General features: G+C 39.5%; 1 protein-coding gene across 2 annotated transcripts in view; it reads right to left on the bottom strand.

Moving 5' to 3' along the window:
- Window positions 1–20,087, bottom strand: part of LOC129717099 (gamma-aminobutyric acid receptor subunit beta-like) — an 84,098-nt gene that overhangs the window by 28,020 nt on the left and 35,991 nt on the right. For both annotated transcript variants that reach the window (XM_055666951.1, XM_055666946.1), the window contains exon 2: window positions 10,698–11,391. In XM_055666951.1, coding sequence (XP_055522926.1) covers window positions 10,698–10,864 — 167 coding nt within the window. In that variant the 5' untranslated portion in view covers window positions 10,865–11,391. The remainder of the gene's footprint in view (window positions 1–10,697; window positions 11,392–20,087) is intronic.

Genomic DNA, 20,087 nt, shown 5'->3' with positions numbered 1-20,087 from the left:
CCTCACGGTAGCGACCATTTGCCTATTCTTATTTCAATTACTAACGGTTCAACTCGCATGCGACCAATTGATATTCCGTATGACCTCACGCGGAATGTCGATTGGAAGTTATACGAGGAAATGAATTCAAAAACGGTCGATTCGATTCAACATCATCCACCGCTTGAAGAACGCCGCGTTGCAAGCCCAAACGAAGAAATACCCTGGCGTAACGATCAAAGAACCGCCTCCCACTCCGTGGTGGGAAAAAGAGTGCTCCGATGCCTACACGCAAAGATCCGACGCGTATCTGACCTTCCGGGATACAGACGACGCCGACGACTTTAAACGTTATTCGGAGCTTGATACCAAGTTTAAAAGCTTGACAAAGGCAAAGAAACGCGGATATTGGCGTCGGTTCGTAAACGAGACGTCGAGGGAGACATCAATGAGCACTCTTTGGAACACAGCCCGAAGAATGCGGAATCGCGTAACGGTCAACGAAAGCGAGGAGTCTTCAAGTAGGTGGATATTTGATTTTGCCAGGAAAGTATGTCCGGACTCTGTTCCTGCGCAAAACCTTGTTCGCGATACGTCACCTTTTACGATGGCAGAATTTTCAGTTGCCCTCCTTTCCTGTAACAATAACGCGCCTGGGTTAGATAGAATCAAATTCAACTTGTTGAAGAATCTACCCGGCAATGCCAAGAGGCGCTTGTTGAACTTGTTCAATAAGTTCCTGGAGCAAAACATTGTACCGCAGGATTGGAGGCAAGTGAAGGTGATCGCCATCCAAAAACCAGGGAAACCAGCTTCTGATCACAACTCTTATAGGCTGATTGCAATGCTATCCTGTATCCGGAAATTGATGGAAAAAATGATACTCCGTCGCTTAGACCACTGGGTCGAATCAAATGGTCTGCTATCAGATACTCAGTTTGGCTTCCGCCGTACCAAAGGGACGAATGATTGTCTTGCGTTGCTTTCAACAGATATTCAGCTGGCGTATGCTCGCAAAGAACAAATGGCGTCTGCGTTCTTGGACATTAAGGGGGCTTTTGATTCCGTTTCTATTGACATTCTTTCGGGCAAACTTCACCGACAAGGATTTTCTCCAATTTTAAACAATTTTTTGCACAATTTGTTGTCCGAAAAGCATATGCATTTTACGCATGGTGATTTGGCAACTTTTCGAATTAGCTACATGGGTCTTCCCCAGGGCTCATGTTTAAGCCCCCTTCTTTACAATTTTTATGTAAATGACATCGACGAATGTCTGGCAAATTCATGCACGATAAGACAACTTGCCGACGACAGCGTGGTCTCTGTTACAGGAGCCTAAGCTGCCGATTTGCAAGGACCATTGCAAGATACCTTGGACAATTTGTCTGCTTGGGCTCTACAGCTAGGTATCGAGTTCTCTCCGGAGAAGACTGAGATAGTAGTTTTTTCTAGTAAGCATGAACCTGCTCAGCTCCAAGCACAATTAATGGCTAAAACGATCTCTCAGGTTTTGGTGCATAAGTATCTTGGTGTCTGGTTCGACTCTAAGGGCACCTGGGGTTGCCATGTTAGGTATCTGATGAAGAAAAGTCAGCAAAGAGTAAATTTTCTTCGTACAATAACCGGATCATGGTGGGGAGCCCACCCAGGACACCTTATAAGGCTTTACCAAACAACGATATTGTCTGTAATTGAGTACGGGTGTTTCTGCTTCCGCTCCGAAGCAAACACACATTTGATCAAACTGGAGCGAATACAATATCGTTGTTTGCGTATCGCCTTAGGTTGCATGCAATCGACCCATACGATGAGTTTGGAGGTCTTAGCCGGAGTTCTACCGTTGAAAACCGCTTCTGGAGCCTGTCTTCTCGTATTCTTATCAAATGTGAGGTCTTGAACCGTCCTGTGATTGAAAATTTTGAAAGGTTAATCGAACTTAATTCTCAAACCCGTTTTATGACATTGTATTTCAATCACATGTCCCAAAATTTTAACCCTTCTTTGAATATTCCAAATCGTGTCAACTTATCAAATACTTCTGATTCTACTGTGTTTTTCGATACATCCATGATAGAAAAAACTCGTGGAATCCCGGATCATTTACGCGTGCAGCAGATCCCTAAAATTTTTTCCAATAAATATCGAAACATCAACTGCAGCAATATGTTCTACACTGACGGATCACTTCTCGATGGGTCCACTGGCTTCGGTGTCTTCAAAAACAATTTAACCGTCTCCCATAAGCTCGATAATCCTGCTTCTGTTTACGTCGCAGAATTAGCTGCTATTCAGTACACCCTAGTGATTATCGAAAAAATGCCCACGGACCATTAATTCATCTTTACGGACAGTCTCAGTTCTATTGAGGCTCTTCGATCGATGAAAGATGTTAAGCACTCTCCGTATTTCCTGGGGAAAATACGGGAACATCTGAGTGCTTTATCCGAAAAATCGTTTCAGATTACCTTAGCGTGGGTCCCTTCTCACTGCTCGATACCGGGCAATGAGAAAGCGGACTCTTTGGCTAAGGTGGGCGCATCAAACGGTGAAATTTATGAAAGACCAATTGCTTTTAATGAATTTTTCGCATTTGTACGTCAGAATACGATCATCAGTTGGCAAAATTCTTGGACCAGAGGGGAACTGGGAAGGTGGTTACATTCCATTATCCCCAAGGTATCGACGAATCCGTGGTTCAAGGGGTTGGATGTAGGTCGAGATTTCATTTGCGTGATGTCTCGGATTATGTCCAACCACTATAGATTTGATGCGCATCTCCGTCGTATTGGGCTCGGGGAAAGTGGTATCTGTGCCTGTGGTGAAGGTTATCACGACATAGAGCACGTTGTTTGGTCATGCCCTGTACACCGTGACGCCAGGTCTAAATTAATAACTTCCCTCCGGGCCGAGGGTAGAGAACCAGCTGTCCCTGTTCGTGATGTCTTGGCGAGTCGCGACCTACCCTACCCTAGCAGAACAAATCCATACATGCTGCATATTCATTCGATGAACATCAGACGACCATTCAACTACAAGACACTGATTGAATAATACATGCCAGTTTTAAGATAGACTTAATTTCAGCTCGTAGTCGGCAGCGAGGATAAAAAATTTGCTTATAGATTTTAAGTCATCCGGAATAATTAGCGCCGTTAAACATTGAATTGTATTTGTGCCGTGACAAATAAATGATTTGTGAAGAAAAAAAAACTGCTAAATGATTAATTTCTGCTGGTTTCTCTCGCGGGTGTACTTTGAGAACATCTGTAGTACACAACAGACGCTATATGTGAAAATTCTTGGAAAATCGGTGTGTCCATCTTTCCCTACCTTAGTGTGTCCGTCTTGCCCGACCTGGTTGTAAATTTTTCAAACGATCGTAGCTCTTCATCGGAACATCGAAAATCTGCTGGATTTCCACTAGAAAACCGAGGAAAGACTAATTAATCACTTTACTATTGTGAACAAATGAAAACACGTAAGTTTCACGAGTTTTTCACTATTTTCCGTGGAATAAAAATTACATCAAATTGCGCGTTTACGAAAATATTCTTTGTTTTACTTACAAATTTGACAGTATGCTTGCTGAAAACCGATAATGCAACTCAAAAGCATTAACACACTATAAATAAGGTATTCGCATCACTCAACTATCATAATACATTCTAGTTTGTGAAATATTAAAAGTGTCCATCTTACCCGCAGTGTCCGTCTTTACCTACTTTCCCCTATATTCACTCTTAAAAAGTATTGATGTTGTAATCTATACATATAAAAATGCAATCCGGTCTGTCTGTCTGTCTGATCCATATAGGCTCGAAAATTATCGAACCGATCGGCGTGAAAATTTGTATGTAGGGGTTTTTGGTGCCGATAAAGGTTCCCATGATAGTTTGAGACCCCTCCCTTTTCTGGAAGGGAGGGGTCCCATACAAATGAAGTATAAATCTCTGCACAACTCAAGAACCAACCAAGCAAAAGAAGCCGAATTTGGCATGTAGATGTTTTAAGGGGTTGAAAATATGTCCATTATGTTTTGACACCCCTCCTTCTTTTGGAAGGGAGGGATGCCATACAAATGAAACACAAATTTCTGCACATCTCGAGAGCTAACCAACTAAATGGAACCAAATTTGGCAGGTGAATGTTTTAGTGGTAAAAAATATGTTCCATAATCGACCTTAGGCAACATTTTGGATTGTAAGATAGCAACTTCCGGTTTCTGGAAATCAGCCTAAGATGGACGATTCCCATTAAATATGAGTATCTCCGGAAACAAAAAGATGCACAGAAGCTAAAAATTGATCACAGACACAATCTTGAATTTTAAGATGGTGACTTCCGGTGTCTGGCAAACAGCCGGAAATGACCAAATACCATTCAATATGAATGTTTTCGGAACCAGAGTTACGCCCAGATGACAGAAATTGATTTCACAGCAATTTCAAAGTTCAAAATGACGACTTTTGGTTTCTGAAAAACAGCCCAAAGTGACCAAATACCACCCATTATGAGTATCTCCGGAGCCAGAATGTTGCAAGAACACCACTATGAATTGTAGGATGGCAACTTCTGGTTTCTGAAAAACAGCCAAAAATGGCCGATTTCCGTCTGACATGAGTATCTCCGGATCTAGAATGATACCCAGCAGCTGAAATCGACCACACATCCCATTTTGGATTCTAGGTTTGCGACTTCCGGTTCCTGGGAAACAGCCGAAAATGATCGAATAACACCCAATATGGGTGTTTCTTCAACCAGAATGACGCTCAGAGGCTAGGAATTATCTCAAATACCATTTTGAAATCCAAGATGGCGACTTCCAGTTTGTGAAAAACAGCCTAAAATAACCAATTACCATCCAATATGAGTATATCTGGAACTAGAATGATGCAATGAGATAACAATTGACCTCAGGCACCATTTTGAATTGCTAAATGGCAACTTTTAGGAAATAGTCGAAAATGACCGAATAATACTCAATATGAATATTTCTGTAATCGAGATGATGCATAGAAACCAAACATTGACCCTGGACACCATTTTGAATTTAAAGATGACCACTTTTAGTTTCTGGAAAACAACCAAAATAACTAAATATCTCCCAATATGGGTATTTTCGGTGTCAGATTGATGCCAGAAAATCTGCTAAAAATGACCGAATACCACCCAATATGAATATAGAAGCCAAAAGTCGAGGATATTGTCATTACGCTAAACCCAATCATTTCAAACGATTTGTTATTTGACTTTGATCTTATCCTATAGCCGATTCGTCGTGCATTTGCAGACTTTTAACACATCGCAAGGAATCGATGAACTTGGAACGTTCAAATAGTACGACACCACATTTAAATTATGTTGAGGCCACATATATCGATCAAAGCAGGTATAGTTTTGAATAGTCTATGAATTTCTCCGCTTTCCATAACTTTTGAGCCACATATCAAATTGTTATGAAGTTTGTTATTTGTAAGTTTGAGTCGTTCGTATGACACTAGTTATGTTTAAATAAGTCATGTAATCTTTGAGATAATAGACTTTCGTTGTTTTATTAACAATTTAATACATAACGGTTGCTTAAGTTCGATTATAATTAAATGAAATGGGAACGTATAGGGCAGCCAAACTTTTAAACCACGTGTTCAAACATAATTCATCAGTTACCCCTTAACTAGCTCGTTCATTTCATATCGATGTTGTTCAAATCGGTTGTGTGGTTTCTGAGATAATGAAGTTTCGTGATTTTCACATTTCGATACATTACAGACGAAGTTACAGTCCGATTACAGTAAAATTCAATAGGGTGTTATGAAGCAGCTATACATTTCATTTGACACTAATTTTGTGGAAATCGGGTCAGCCATCTTTGAGAAAAGTGAGTGAGTCCAAGTAGTCTTCGGAATATGTTCCTTTTCATAGCCTGATTTAACATTTTTAAACATAACAGGCAAAGGAATAGTCCTATTGCAAAACAAATCAATAGGGTCTTATGGGGCAACTAGACCTTCCATTTGACACTGATTTTATGAAAATCGGTCCAGCCATCTCTGAGAAACATGAGTGAGATTAAACAGTCTTAAGAACACGTTTCTTTTCATAACTTTGCAACCACAAGTTCAATCTTCATAAAATTCAAAACTTAAGGGTTTTCTAGATAGCCCGTTCTTTTGAGACCAATTTTGTTCAAATCGGTTGTGTAGTTTCTGAGATATTGATGTTTCATGATTTTCACATTTTTAAACATAACCTCTAAACTAAAAATTCGATTACAATAAAATTCAATAGGGTGCAACAAGACCTTTCATTTGCAATTAATTTCATGAAAATCGGTCCAGCCATCTCAGAGAAAAGTGAGTGAGAATAAAAATCTGCACATACACACACACACACACACATACACACACACACACACATACAGAAAATGCTCAGCTCGTCGAGCTGAGTCGAGTGATATATGCCATTCGGCCCTTTGGAGCACTTTTATACTTTCGGTTTTGCAAGTGATTGCTATACCTTTCTTTTTTTTTATGTAAAGAAAAGTTATCCTGAGGTTGTTTAAACTCACTCATTTTTCTCAGTGATGGCTGAACCGATTTTCACAAAATTAGTGTCAAATGAAAGGTCTAGTTGCCCCATAGATTGTTATTGAATTTCATTGCAATCGGATTGTAACTGTGTCCGTTGTTCATAAAAATGTGAAATCACATAATGAGAGTAAACATATTGACTTTCTCCTAACGATCACTGGCTAATTAAAAGGTAGAAGAATGATTGAAATGGCCGAATGTCATATACTACTCAACTCAGTTCGATGAATGGAGCATTTTCTGCATATATGCATGTATAGGTGCATATGTTTGTGTGTGGGTGTGTACGTGTGTATGTGCACCTTTCTTTCGCACTCACTTTTCTCAGAGATGGTCTGACCGATTCTTTCTATCTTGGTGTCAAATGAAGGGTCTATTTGCCGCTCAGGTTGCTATTGAATTTCATTGTAATCAAACTTTTAGTTTTGGCGCTGCGTCAGAATGTGAAAAACGCTCGTATATCTCAGAAGCTATGAACATAGTTGAATTCAAATAAATGGGCTTTCAAACCCTTAAACAATGAATTTCATAATGTTTAAACATTTGGTTTGAAAGTTATAGAAAGAAACGAAACCCGCAGACTGTTTAAAACTATAGCTACGATCAAAATATGTGGCCTCAACATCATTTAAATTTGATATTTCACTATTTCAATGTTTGCGGCCTTGCTCGGGATTGAAGTTGAATTTAAAAGTCATTTCTATCATTTCACTTTTAGCCTTTCTCCTAAAAAGGTATAGCAATCACTGCAAAAACAAAAGGTATAAAAGTGCTCAAAAGGGCCGAATGTCGTGTTCCACTCGACTCAGTTCGACGAGCTGAGCATTTTGTGTATGTGTGTGTGTAACGCTCTCTCAATCTCACTTGATTTTCTCAGAGATGGCTGAATCGATTTCAATGAAATCAATTGCAAATGAAAGGTCTAGTTGCCCTATAAGACTCTATTGAATTTTATTGTAATCTGATTTCTAGTTTAGAGGTTATGTATCAAAATGTAAAAATCACGAAACATCAATATCTCAGAAACTACACAACCGATTTGAACAAAATTGGTTCCAAGTGAACAAGCTACCTAAAAACCATCAACTTTTGAATTTTATGAAGATTGAACATATGGTTCAGAAGTTACAGTAAGAAACGTGTTCTGGAGACTTTCATAAAATCAGTGTCATATGGAAAGTCTAGTTGCCCCATAAGACCCTGATGATTTTTTTTTGCGAACGGATTATTACCTTTCCTGTTATGTTTAAAAATGTGAAATCCAGCTATGAAAAGAAACATATTCTGATGACTACTTGGGCTCACTCACTTTTCTCAGAGATGGTTGACCCGATTTGCACAGAATTAGTATCAAATGAAAGGTCTGGCTGCCTCATAACACCCTGTTGAATTTCGCTGTAATCGGAAAGTAACTTCGTCTGTAATGTATCGAAATGTGAAAATCACTAAACTTCTTTATCTTAGGAACTACACAACAGATTTGAACAATATTGATATCGAATGAACGGGATATTTAAGGGTTAACTGATGTATTATGATTGAACACGTGGTTTCAAATTTTGGCTCCCGCATACGATCCCTTTGCATGTGATTGTAATCAAACTTAAGCAACCGTTATGTTTTAATTTGTAAAACAACGAAAGTCTATTATCTCAAGTATTACACGACTTATTTGAACATAACTAGTGTCATACAACGAGTCACCCTCAAACTTACAAATAACAAACTTCATAAAAATTTGATATACTGTTCAAAAGTTTTGTAAAGAAAAGAAATTCAAAGACTATTCAAGACTATAGGTGCTTTGATCAATATATATGGCCTCAACATGATTTAAATGTGGTATCGTACTATTTGAACGTTCCTGGTATCGCTCGTGATCAAATTGTTCGAAATTAAGAGGCATTTCTTATATTTCGCTATTTCTGAAGCACTAACATTACGTCATATTTCATATTTTTTACTTTAATTACAACATCAATATTTTAGAATCCAAAGAGTGAATATACCTTTTTGGATTTAAGCATTTATATAAATCTATTTTTACAAATGATAAGTTTGAATAAGAAAGGCTGAGTCTGGCCGCTAGGTAGATTAATTTATTTTCTTGATAAACACCAGTTGGAGCCACGCCTGGTTACGGCCTCAAACCATGACCGACGCGGCGTTCTGGAACCGCGGGTTGTCTATGTGAGACAGGGGAATACTGACCAATATCGGCGTCCACAATTGACTATTTGTACGGCTGTTACAAGACAAAGAGTTTCTCACAGACCTATCAGGCGACTCAACTGATCGCAACGTTCCACATATGACGAACTGACCGGTGGACCGCAGCACTGCACAGCATTGCTGACATGGTAATAATTTTGTCCGGTCATACTGCGTCGTGTTTGCACTCTGCCATTTGGCCACTTCTAATAGCTGTGAGTGTGCCGGTAGTGTGTGTGGTTTACTTCTCTTGCCTTTCTCTAGTTTTCGATTTTCACGTAGAATTATGTCTTACGGCAACATAGGGGTTCAAATAGAAAAATCGCAACAACGAGAGCGTCACGAAAATTGTCATATTTCAATGATTATAGCTCAGGCAGTTTGAAGCATTTTGCGCCAGTTTTAAATCGCTTGTAACAAATGTAGAACTGCACAGTGCTTGGTTAGCTCTCATGGTGATGGCAAACACAAAACAGGAGTCTGAACTCGGCTGCCATGCCGCTTTTCTCCGGTGTCAACTTAACGATATGCTGCTTGCTCGTTGACGGTTAAACAATTAACGAAAAACTAATGTACTTCTCACACAACGGTTGCATGTATACCTACAAACAATGTGCAGCGAAGTCGTTCCCCTTTTTACCTCTATTTATTTCACTACTCTCGCGACCCGCCTCTCCGTAGGTATTAAGGAGACAATCATACTACTTTTACTAATCATTCAGATAGCAATTTTGTTTGTCGTCAAATTTGCAAGCTAGCGTTCGTAGAAGCTGGGCATCGAATCGTTCCCGGTAGGTCGGGTTCATCGTCTGCTGGGTAAAGGAAAGTATGCGCGTTGGTGCTGGAGTAACTATTGATCTGGTGGCTGCAATGTTTGTATTGACGGGGGACGCTGCTAGTGATAATTATAAAACGAGAACCATTCCTCTATCTGGTATCACGATTGTTTGAATTTAAATTCTGCATTTTGTGTTAATTTTGTATATTTGAATTTTGAATTTGGGGCTTTCGTCATTGGAACGTGTGCTTTAGTTTCAGGAGTTTTATTCTGAATTTTTTGTATGAAATTTTGGATGTTTGATTCATGGAATTTTGAACCTGGATTTCATTTTTTATGTAAATAACTCGGATTTGAAAATCAGTGTTTTGTTTGTAATATTTTAGATTTCGAATTTCGAAATTATATTTTCAAGCTAGATTTCGGATTTCGAATTGAAAATATTAGTTCTTGGGTCTATATTTCGGCATTGTGTTATTTTTTCCACGAAGTTTCAATTTTGACTCAAGGGCTTGTAATAAATAATGTATTATTTTTCTGTGCATTATTATTCCTATTGATAAAATAAATGAATGTTTTGGGTTTGAATTTAGGTTTAGGTTTGGCGTTTTGTCACAGTGATTACTGAGCCTGGAGACCTGGAAATGAAAATAATAACGTTCGTTACAGTGAGAGCTGGTAGAGCAGATAGAATACAAATGCAATTGCAATTGACAATTTTATTCAGCAGACAACACTATTTAATACTACTACTTAGTCAATCCAGATACTACATATAGAAGTTGTAAATGTAACCACAGTGGCTAAATTTTATAGTAATTTTCAATTTTCAGATCAGTTATTCCAATGTTTTTTATACGTTTGGATGCTTTTCAATGTTTTCCAATGATTTGATAAAAAAATGTGTTCTTTGTTCTGAAGTACTCATTGTCAAACATTTAAAAAATGGTGACGCATGGTATTTAACTGTTAGAGCAATTTTTACTGCCGACATTGCGCCTCCATAATTTCGGTTCTCAACAACTAGATTTGTGCACTTTCGCGTGTTATCACGCTAATGTAAAAAAACATTGCTTCGTCTCGAAAAAGATTGCAGAATAAATCCAACCCCCTAAATAATATAAAGTCAAACTAACCTCTTAACAGCTAGTCCCAATTGCACTGCGTATAGTAGAGTGAACCCTATCAGTTGCCACATTTTCACTTCGGCAGCACACGAAAACCAGTCGCGCCGTTGCTGGTTCAGTTTTTGCGAGTTCAGTGTTTGCACTCTAGCCGCCAATGACCGTCCACTATAATCCATTTGCCATGAGGATAAACTTTGTGTTCAAGTGTTTAGCCATCATCGCGAAAGCGCAACCCAAGCTGGCAGCAAATTTGTTATTCTTTTTTTTTTTTTGTTTTGTTTTGTTGTTGATTTGCAGTAGTACGGCTCTACTCTATGCTATTATTATACACTACACTAGGTGCAAACTATTGGCAGCAACAGAAACAAACCAAAGTTCGCTGATGTGCACTTTTTTGCGGTCCATAGCCCGCATCACGTTCCCCGCACTATCGAGCAACCGCAACCGTCTGTTCCGGAAATGGTGGCTTTGAAGCGACAGCGGTGTGAAATCCGACGGTCATCACTCTTCTTCATCCCGCCCTGTTCTCGGGTTGTCCGTTCGAGGACCACTTCGCGAAATGCTAATTTCACAATCGGACCATCTTCCGATTTTTGCTCGCTAGTTCGAGTATTATTGCTTGGTGTGTTATCAATCGCAATCTTGTTACAGTCCTTTAAAATGCTACACTTTCACTTCAGGGCTCCGCGTCCAGTTGTCGTTTCTGTAGGGGAAATATAAAAAAACAAACACTTGTTGTAATAATATTGCCATTTATATTTTTCGCTATATTCATGCTAATGCTCATGAAGCCTATCCTAAGTCCTTCCCTTCGTCAAATTCAAATATCCCGGCTAGATTTACATATTCAAACTTCTTGTGCGCACCATATGTTTATACTTTGTTTACGTAAGTTGGTTCCTAAGCTGGCGAAATAAGTAACAGCCCTTACCAGGGCCAAATAAAAATATTTCAAATTTGTCTGATGCATAACATTCCACTCGGGGATGCATATGCGATTTATAAATCGTCTTATTCTGCTTTTTTTGAGCATTTACGTACCTAATAGTTGAAATATGCAAAACACAGCTAGCGCAATAAAACATAACTTTGCTGATGCCCACAATTGTGCAGCTGCGAGAATGCTTTTATGCTCGATGGACTTTCCGGTGGACTCGTGTAACATTCCTTTTATGGGTTTAGTTCTCGCAACAGTTTGACTGCCGGGCTGGTGGCCAGCAACTCTGGGATCTTCCTATTTTGTAGGTATTTTCAGCAACAAATTCTTATTATCTACATTCTGTTGAGTCGTAAGGTCATGGCATTTCGGAATTACACAGGCTGGTAATCTGAATTGCAACTAGGTTTGATTTACAAGACATTTCTCTGATATTTTACACCATTTTTTTCTTATTCGCCATTTTGTAAATCGTGTCAAACTAGACTTGGAACTATTTAAAAAATAATCAAATGAGAAACTTTCAAAATACGTTAGGTAAATTTTCGATCTGTTTTTAAAGTTTCCTCAAGCTTGAGTGATAGTACTCTGGAAACTTTTTAATTTTTCAAAGTGGCGATAGATTAGTCTCACCAAAATATATCGCATATATTGTATTTACAACTCAAAAGACGCATAAAAGATAATGTTGTCTTCTTGAATTTTCAACTAACATAACTCAACAAGAAAAAAACCAGAACCAATTTTTAAACAGATAATATTTTATGGGCACATAACCGGTAAAACCAAAATCAAAACAATAATTGATATTCAAATCCAGTTCTGAATGACATTCAAGTGAAAAATAAGCCTGAACCTAAGTCTAGAACAAATTTGAATCTAATTATTAATACAGATTCAGATTCTAATGCAGATTCGAGTTAAAATCGGTATTCATATTCATGCAAAATTTCTTCTCAATCCGGGCTGTTAAACCTGAAAGTGGTCAAATTTTCACTTTTTGCCCGATGAAAAAATGCACAAAAACTATCGATATGAAATTGTCGAGATCGATTTTTTTTAAACCAAGTGTCTTAAAAATGCATAAAACTTCGGGATCTGGTGTTGTCTCAAAAAAAAAAAACTCTCAAAAATAAACAACTTTCTGGGAAAGACTTCCAGCTTAAAAACATTCTGACTCCTAAAAAGATGAACAATATTTTTTAGAGACAGCTCCAAATCTCGACGATTCATGCATTTCTGAGTCATTTGGCATTAAAAATTTCCTACTTTTTCTAGGTCAAAAGAATGAAACTTTGATGGCTCAGAGGAACGATTTCCGGAAGTCCAATAACCACCCTTTGCCAGACTTGTAATACATAAATTCTCGTACGTGCGGAAAAAATAACGACCGCCCGGAATCGAGTCGGTTACTAGATTGATTTTGTTAAATAAATTCTAGTTAAACCTAATCTTTTCGAACCTCGGAGAGAAAGAATTCTCTTTTCCGATTTTTCTCACTGTCATTTGTTTCATATTTATTTCTTGGCTTTGGTCTTGTCACCTATAATTACCAAGAAAAAAAACTTTCTCATTACTCTTTTTTGTTGTCTTCATATTTTGCTCCCATGCGGTCGTTACTATTTCTCTCACGGGAAACAAGGTGTCTAGTATCAGCAGTTTAGTCCGGCGAAGGATATCGAGAAAATATCCTTCATCAGACTACGCAACAGAAGGCTGCTATACCTGGTTCTGGAAAGAAGACAGTACGAGAGAGTTGGAATTTTAATGGGGGTTTTTTATCGAGAAGACACATACCGCTAAACGAAATTTGGAGGGCCGTGTTCGATTGGCTATCGTACACCCTATGTCATTCTCGAATTGAACAAAGATGCGACGGTTCATTCAGCAGCACGCGCGTTGCACGATAAGCGGTATCGCGGAAAACAGTAAGAAAACACTTAATCTTTTACGTTTCTTTTCTTCTATTCTCTCTGTTGAATATTCTCCCGCATTCATATCTTTACTTCAACACAATTCGTATTGAGAGTAAGTGATGTGAGCGCCCTAAACCACTGATTTTCCAATCCTGTTGTGCTACACGATAGTCATTGATTTGGGTTACTTTCTTTTCAATATTCTTAAAATTCACATTTGTTATCAACCCCCCAGAAGGAATTTCTGGCTACGCCACTGCACCATGTACTATAATCACACGCAACCTACTTAGTATGAATAAAGCTGATCTGAGTACGTTAACTAGCCTACTGTCTGGATACGGTCCGAGTAGGAATGACCTTTTTTTCTTGTATGGACTTACCAGCTGCTCTACTATGCCAGCCATGTTTCTCGCTCTGATTCCCTGGAGAAGTTTTAACTGTGTCCTTATCGACAGCTTTATCATGAGAGGGACATATTTTGTCAAGAGTTAGTTACAGTACCAGAAAGTTCAACGAGAATAAGTGGGAAGGAGACTGACAATACATCCATGTTTTAAACCTAATTCCACTAAGATTTGAACCCACGATAGTAGCACCCATGGTAGCAGTGACCATAGGCCCCTGCAAGGAAGCCCCGTAAACTCTTGCAAAAAATAAGTAAGATGCGGCATACAACAACTTTCCCGAAAAGAAGAAGAAGTGAAGAGGATCTTTGCCTGCAGGGTCCGAAACTACCAAAGTGGTAGCACAACAAACAAGCTGGACACCGGTTTCATCGTATTCATCGACAAGATGCAGAATCGTGTGACCAAGTGCTAAGCACTGGATGATAGCTAGTATAGGATCCACACGTTCATTAGGTAAGCTGCAACGACGGCGCAACGAGTGGTGGCATCAAGAACACCTGGTACGATGGAGAGTACGAGACAGCAACGGTAGAGTACAACCGAGATTATGTGGTGAATATGAGCCTCGCGACGAGAGAAAACTAGGCATGGAACGATATGACCACGGTACGGAGACAAATTGAGTGTCAACAGGAGTTGGAAGAGATGTTCCATACTAACGACAAACGAGATTTCCTCGAGACGGTGAATAGATCCCGTAAAGACTACATTCCCGTATAGCCTAATTACGAACAAAATCGGGATGATAGACAGGTGGAGGTAACATTTCGCCGAGCCCCTGAGCGGAGATGCAGCTAGCATAAGTTGAACAAGATTTGACCTAGATGTACAAGTAACACCGACTGACAGCACTTGGCACTCTTGAGCCAGACGGGAGATCGATAGGCTGAAGATGGAAGATCAGTCGGACTGTCGTCAAGCTATACAAATATGTCTAATGAGCGCTTGCAAAGGCACTGTACTGGATCATCTCTAGGATTTAAGAGAGAAGAAAAAATAGAACCTACAAAAAGGTCACCCCTTCATTGATTTGAAGGCTGAAAAGCTCTCGTACGGCGATTTCTTCTCGGAAAAACTGTTGCGGCTGATCAAGGCCACCAAAAATTTAGTGATGTGCAGCCTAAGCATCCGATAGGTGGAAGCAAATTTTCGATAAGCACCTCAATAGCGGAGCAACGCAAGGAGGTGGAAGAGAAGTTAACCTTGAATGCCTACAAACCATAGCAATGTCCCAGTTCCCGATATCCTGGAGCTCAATCTAGAAATTGGGTCACTAAAGAACAATCGAGCCGCAGGTGAGGACAGACTACCGGCAGAGCTCTATTAACACGGCAAAGAGGCACTAGCAACGGCACTCCACTGTGTAATTTCCAGGATTTGGGAGGAAGGAAGGAGTTATATGCTTTATTCATTGAAACGGTGATCGGCTACAATGCAGCAACTCCCGTGGCCTAATGTTGATCAATGCCGCCAACAAGGTCCTCTCTCAGATTATGATCAGCCGTCTTTCTCCTCTAGCAAAAGGCTTCGTAGGGCAGTACCAAGCGGGCTTCATGCAAGGTAGATTCTGCAGAAATGCCGGAAGTAAAACGTGCCGAAACATCCCGTCTACGTGGATGTCAACCCAAGTAACACACGTTGGTATAGAATAGTTGACGTTACCTATTCCATGACATCTTTATCACCAGAAAAGCGCAAAACATGAAGGCTAATAGAACAAGTACCGATAACAGCATGAAAGCAAGCCAACTTGATAGAATTAAGTGGCAAAATACATCTCTAATACTAATACGGCAATGCGCAAATCTGTTGCTATGACAACTGTTAACCAGCGCATGCGCAAATGTGTTGTGTCGGCGCAGTGCAACTAGATCGACAATAGCTTTTATCAGTGGCAGTTTTAATTGATTATAAATTGATGACAAAAAATAATTTTCAACCTTTAAAAAAGCGTTGTTCCTTGTGCTTGAATATTAAAATTGTTTTCGCATAGTTTCAACGTTATCTGGATACTTATGTTATACGTTCGGCTGAGCAGTTACAAAAATTCAGAACGACTTATTTTATTCTATCCGACGTTTCGTCACTGGTCAGTGACATCTTCAGGGGAAACTGCGGGGATTTATTACAAAATTAGAGGCTTTTTAGCATAGTTTTACAAAAAGTTATAGTCTAGCTGATTGTCTGTGGTTATTGTGTCTGTGACTTACATATTATTTGTTCGTTCCTTGTTCACCAACGTCCCGAGGGCTCTGGTAACAAATACTATTATTTGCCGATGGAACGAAATCAAAACTAACATAAATCTGGATTTGTTTTTGGAGATAGTACAGTTCTGTATGAATACCTGTTATTTCCGATACAACAACATACATTACTCTCAAGTATACGGTACCGCTATGGGAAGCCCTCTCTCGCCAATCCTCGCAGACATAGTACTAGACTCCGTTATAGAAAGAGCCATCAATGAACTACCATTCAGCATTCCGTTCATTAGAAAATATGTAGACGACTTGATAGTAGCCCTACCGGAAGATGCCAGCGAAATCGTTTTAAATACATTTAACCGACAAGAAACTCGATTGCAGTTCACCCTGGAAGCTGAGGAACACCGACGATTACCATTCTTAGACTTGATGGTAATAAGGAACAAAAATCAAACACTAGTAACAGACTGGTACGCGAAACCAATCGCATCTGGAAGGATGTTGAATTATAACTCTTTCCACCACTTGAGATACAAAATAAACACAGCCAGCAACTTCATCAACAGAGTCACAACACTATCCACAGCAAGCACCTACAACGAACAAAAAACAATTATTTACAAACAACTACAAAAAAACTGCTATCCGAGAACCCTGATTAGCCGATTACTGCAACAGAGAGCACGGAGAAATTACCCAGATCGCGAACACATAGCAGCCAACCAGCCACCAACCAACCCGTCCGCCTATACAGCACAACAGCACTCACGCAGCATACAACATAGCACCAAAAGTCACCAGATCTCTCCTAGTCAACCATCCAACCAAGCATCAACCACAGCAGAAATAGTAAACCAGCCAAAACATCCACACAACGTACAACATAGCAACAAAAATCATCATAACATTCCGAGTCAACCATCCAACGCAAACCACCAAGCAGCTACCACAGAAGCAACAGCAAGTCAATCGCCACCGCACCAAAAAACAACCAGCCAACCAGCACAGGACCAAGAAACACCCAGCCAGCCAACACCTCACCAAAAATCTTCAAGACAGCCTCCACCGCACCAAGAAACAGTCATCCAACCAACACCTCACCAAGTAAGCCCAAATGCAGCAACACTATCATCACAACGGCCAACATATCGCTCAGTACTTTACATTCCAAAACTCTCTGAAAGGCTCAAGAAAACACTAATTCCGGATTATTCACACATCACTATTAGCAGCAGACAATACAACACAATCTCGCGAATGCACACAATAGTTAAAGACCCGATACGAAAAGAAGATCACAGCCAAATAATTTACAAGATTCCTTGCAACGATTGCAATAATTGCTACATAGGAATGACACAGAACAAATTATGCATGCGAATATCAGGACACAAATCGAATGTAAACAAATTGCAACAAATTCTTAGCACAAACACTAATACCAAACGAGAGCTTGATGAGTTGAAGGAAAAGACGGCACTCATCAATCACTGCATACTATACAAACACAGCTTCGACTTCAGTGGAACAGTGATAGTAGACCATAGCAACTGTACCCATATACTCCCATTCCTAGAAATGTGCCATATACACAACACACCCAACACAGTCAACAAACGAGTTGATCTCGACGGACTCAACACAGCTTACATAGCAGTTCTGTCAAGTATCGCACCCAACACAAACACTCCAGCCAATTAGTTCTTTCTCTTTTCTTTCAATCTCCCCACCAACAATATCGATTTCCTACCCCTCTCAAATCCAAACTAGTACCCATCAGTTCCCATCCGCCATCGCAATAGGTCCACAGCAAACAGAGTTGTAAGCTAATTTAAAATATTGGTTTGTCGAAAATAATTTTATATTAAAAACAATTTTGTTACCACCAAAACTATAGCATGTACCCAAAATCGCCCCAATCAGTATTGACGATTAGCTTTAAAAAGCATCTTGACAAGGAACGAACAAATAATATGTAAGTCACAGACACAATAACCACTAGACTATAACTTTTTGTAAAACTATGCTAAAAAGCCTCTTATTTTGTAATAAATCCCCGCAGTTTCCCCTAAAGATGTCACTGACCAGTGACGAAACGTCGGATAGTATAAAATAAGTCGTTCTAAATTTTTGTGACTGCTCAGCCGAACGTATAACATAAGTACACAACATCCCAACAGTCGAAAACTCATCAAAGTTATCTGGATATAAAATCTAACAAAACTAGAAAACGTTGTTAGATATACAATAACAAAAAACTGAAGTGATATTGGTTACACTGCAAGCGTTTTGTTTATCTTTTGATGGCACGTTTTGACCCGCTTCGAATAAATATAGAAATCTTTCATATAATTTAAATATTAATTTGATCAAGTATTTTTAAGTTGAGTGTTGAATGCTACGACTGTTGTACTAAGGAAAAGCATTTTACAGGTACGTAATGTTGTTATTAGATGGTGTAATGTCTTACGAAAAGACCAAGTGATAGTGATTGTTATTCTTGAACTCATGTTATTAAAACGTCTCCAAAACCAGAAAAAATGAGCTTGTTTTCAAATGCGGTTGTATTACTGATGAAAAACAACTTCAAACACAAGATAATAACACAAGTTTTTAATTGCGCTTGTAGTACACTTGTATGACTACTTTCGTTGTAATCTATTTTCTAACATGTTTTGTGTGTTACTTGGGAAGGCAGCCTATGAAACATTTGATCGAAACCAGCTATGGAAAATAACGAGGCTTCGTTTCTCACGGACGGTGATTATGGACGGCGATAAACTCGAAGTGGTAAATGAATTCGTATACTTGGAATCACGTCTACAATAATACAAATAAGAAGATCCAACGACGTATTCAAGTTGGAAATCGGGTCCATTTCGACATTTGCAGGACGACGGAGCTGCACGAAACTGATGATGTACAAAACTTTAGTTAGACCAGTAGTTCTCTATGGACTTGAAACCGTGACGCTGCTCACGGAGGACATACGAGCACTGACCGTATTTGAACGGGAAGTGTTACGAATAATATTTGATAGAGTACAAATCGAAAGCGGCGAGCGACGCAGGCGAATTAATCACAAACTGTAGGCACTACTAGGAGATCTCCCCATTGTGCATTGTGGAAGTTAGGGAGCTTGCGATGAGCCGAACATGTCGCGAGGATGCCGGACAACAGCGCGGTAAATTCGGTTCTCTTCAAGGACCCCACCAGCACCAAGTACAAAGGGGCCCTACATGCTAGGTCGCTTGATCAGGTTGAAGTGGATCTGCAAGTGTCGAGACGCCTAGAGCATTGGCGACGAGTAGCCTAGGACCGAGAGTGGAGGAAAATTTTTGATACGATACAAGCTAGGGGCTGCTGAAGAGAGCCTAAGCATCCGAGGGACGCTCTAGAGCCGCGTGAAGGTTTGAGGCAAAGTGATAGAATTCCATACTAGCTGTTCAACACTGCCGTATTTTGTGTGATCCGATGAACATATAAAGATACGATTTTACACGGATAATCCAACTGCTGGCATTCGCTGGTGATATCGACAGTTCTTCGCTGCCCCACCAGTATTTGCGTGAAAATTTTTGCCTGAATATGAATTCAATTTTGTGTTGGACAAAATTAGGTGAATTATAACTACTAAATTTGTGCCCCCCTTCTAAGGGGGGGTGCGCTGGCGCTTTACTGGACAACTACTAAATCAAGTCCTAGTCCTAAATATAGTGGGTACAATATTCGCAAGATATAGCAATTGATAATGGTTCTAAATTGGACTATTTTATCGCTAACTCAAAGTTGGTTAAACGCTCTACTAGAGTTGCTAGTAAATTCTTGCCGATGTCAAAGCCACAATAATAATCATCAACTTTATTCGATGCAATGTTCTTTTTTTTCATTCAATTCCTTCTTATCGATTCGCGGTTCTGAATTCTAAC

The sequence above is a fragment of the Wyeomyia smithii genome, chromosome 1, assembly GCF_029784165.1.
Source record: "Wyeomyia smithii strain HCP4-BCI-WySm-NY-G18 chromosome 1, ASM2978416v1, whole genome shotgun sequence".
NCBI classification, from domain to species: domain Eukaryota; kingdom Metazoa; phylum Arthropoda; class Insecta; order Diptera; family Culicidae; genus Wyeomyia; species Wyeomyia smithii.
The sequence above is the reverse complement of the archived record's forward strand: the minus strand, read 5'-3'. Positions and strand labels throughout refer to the sequence as shown.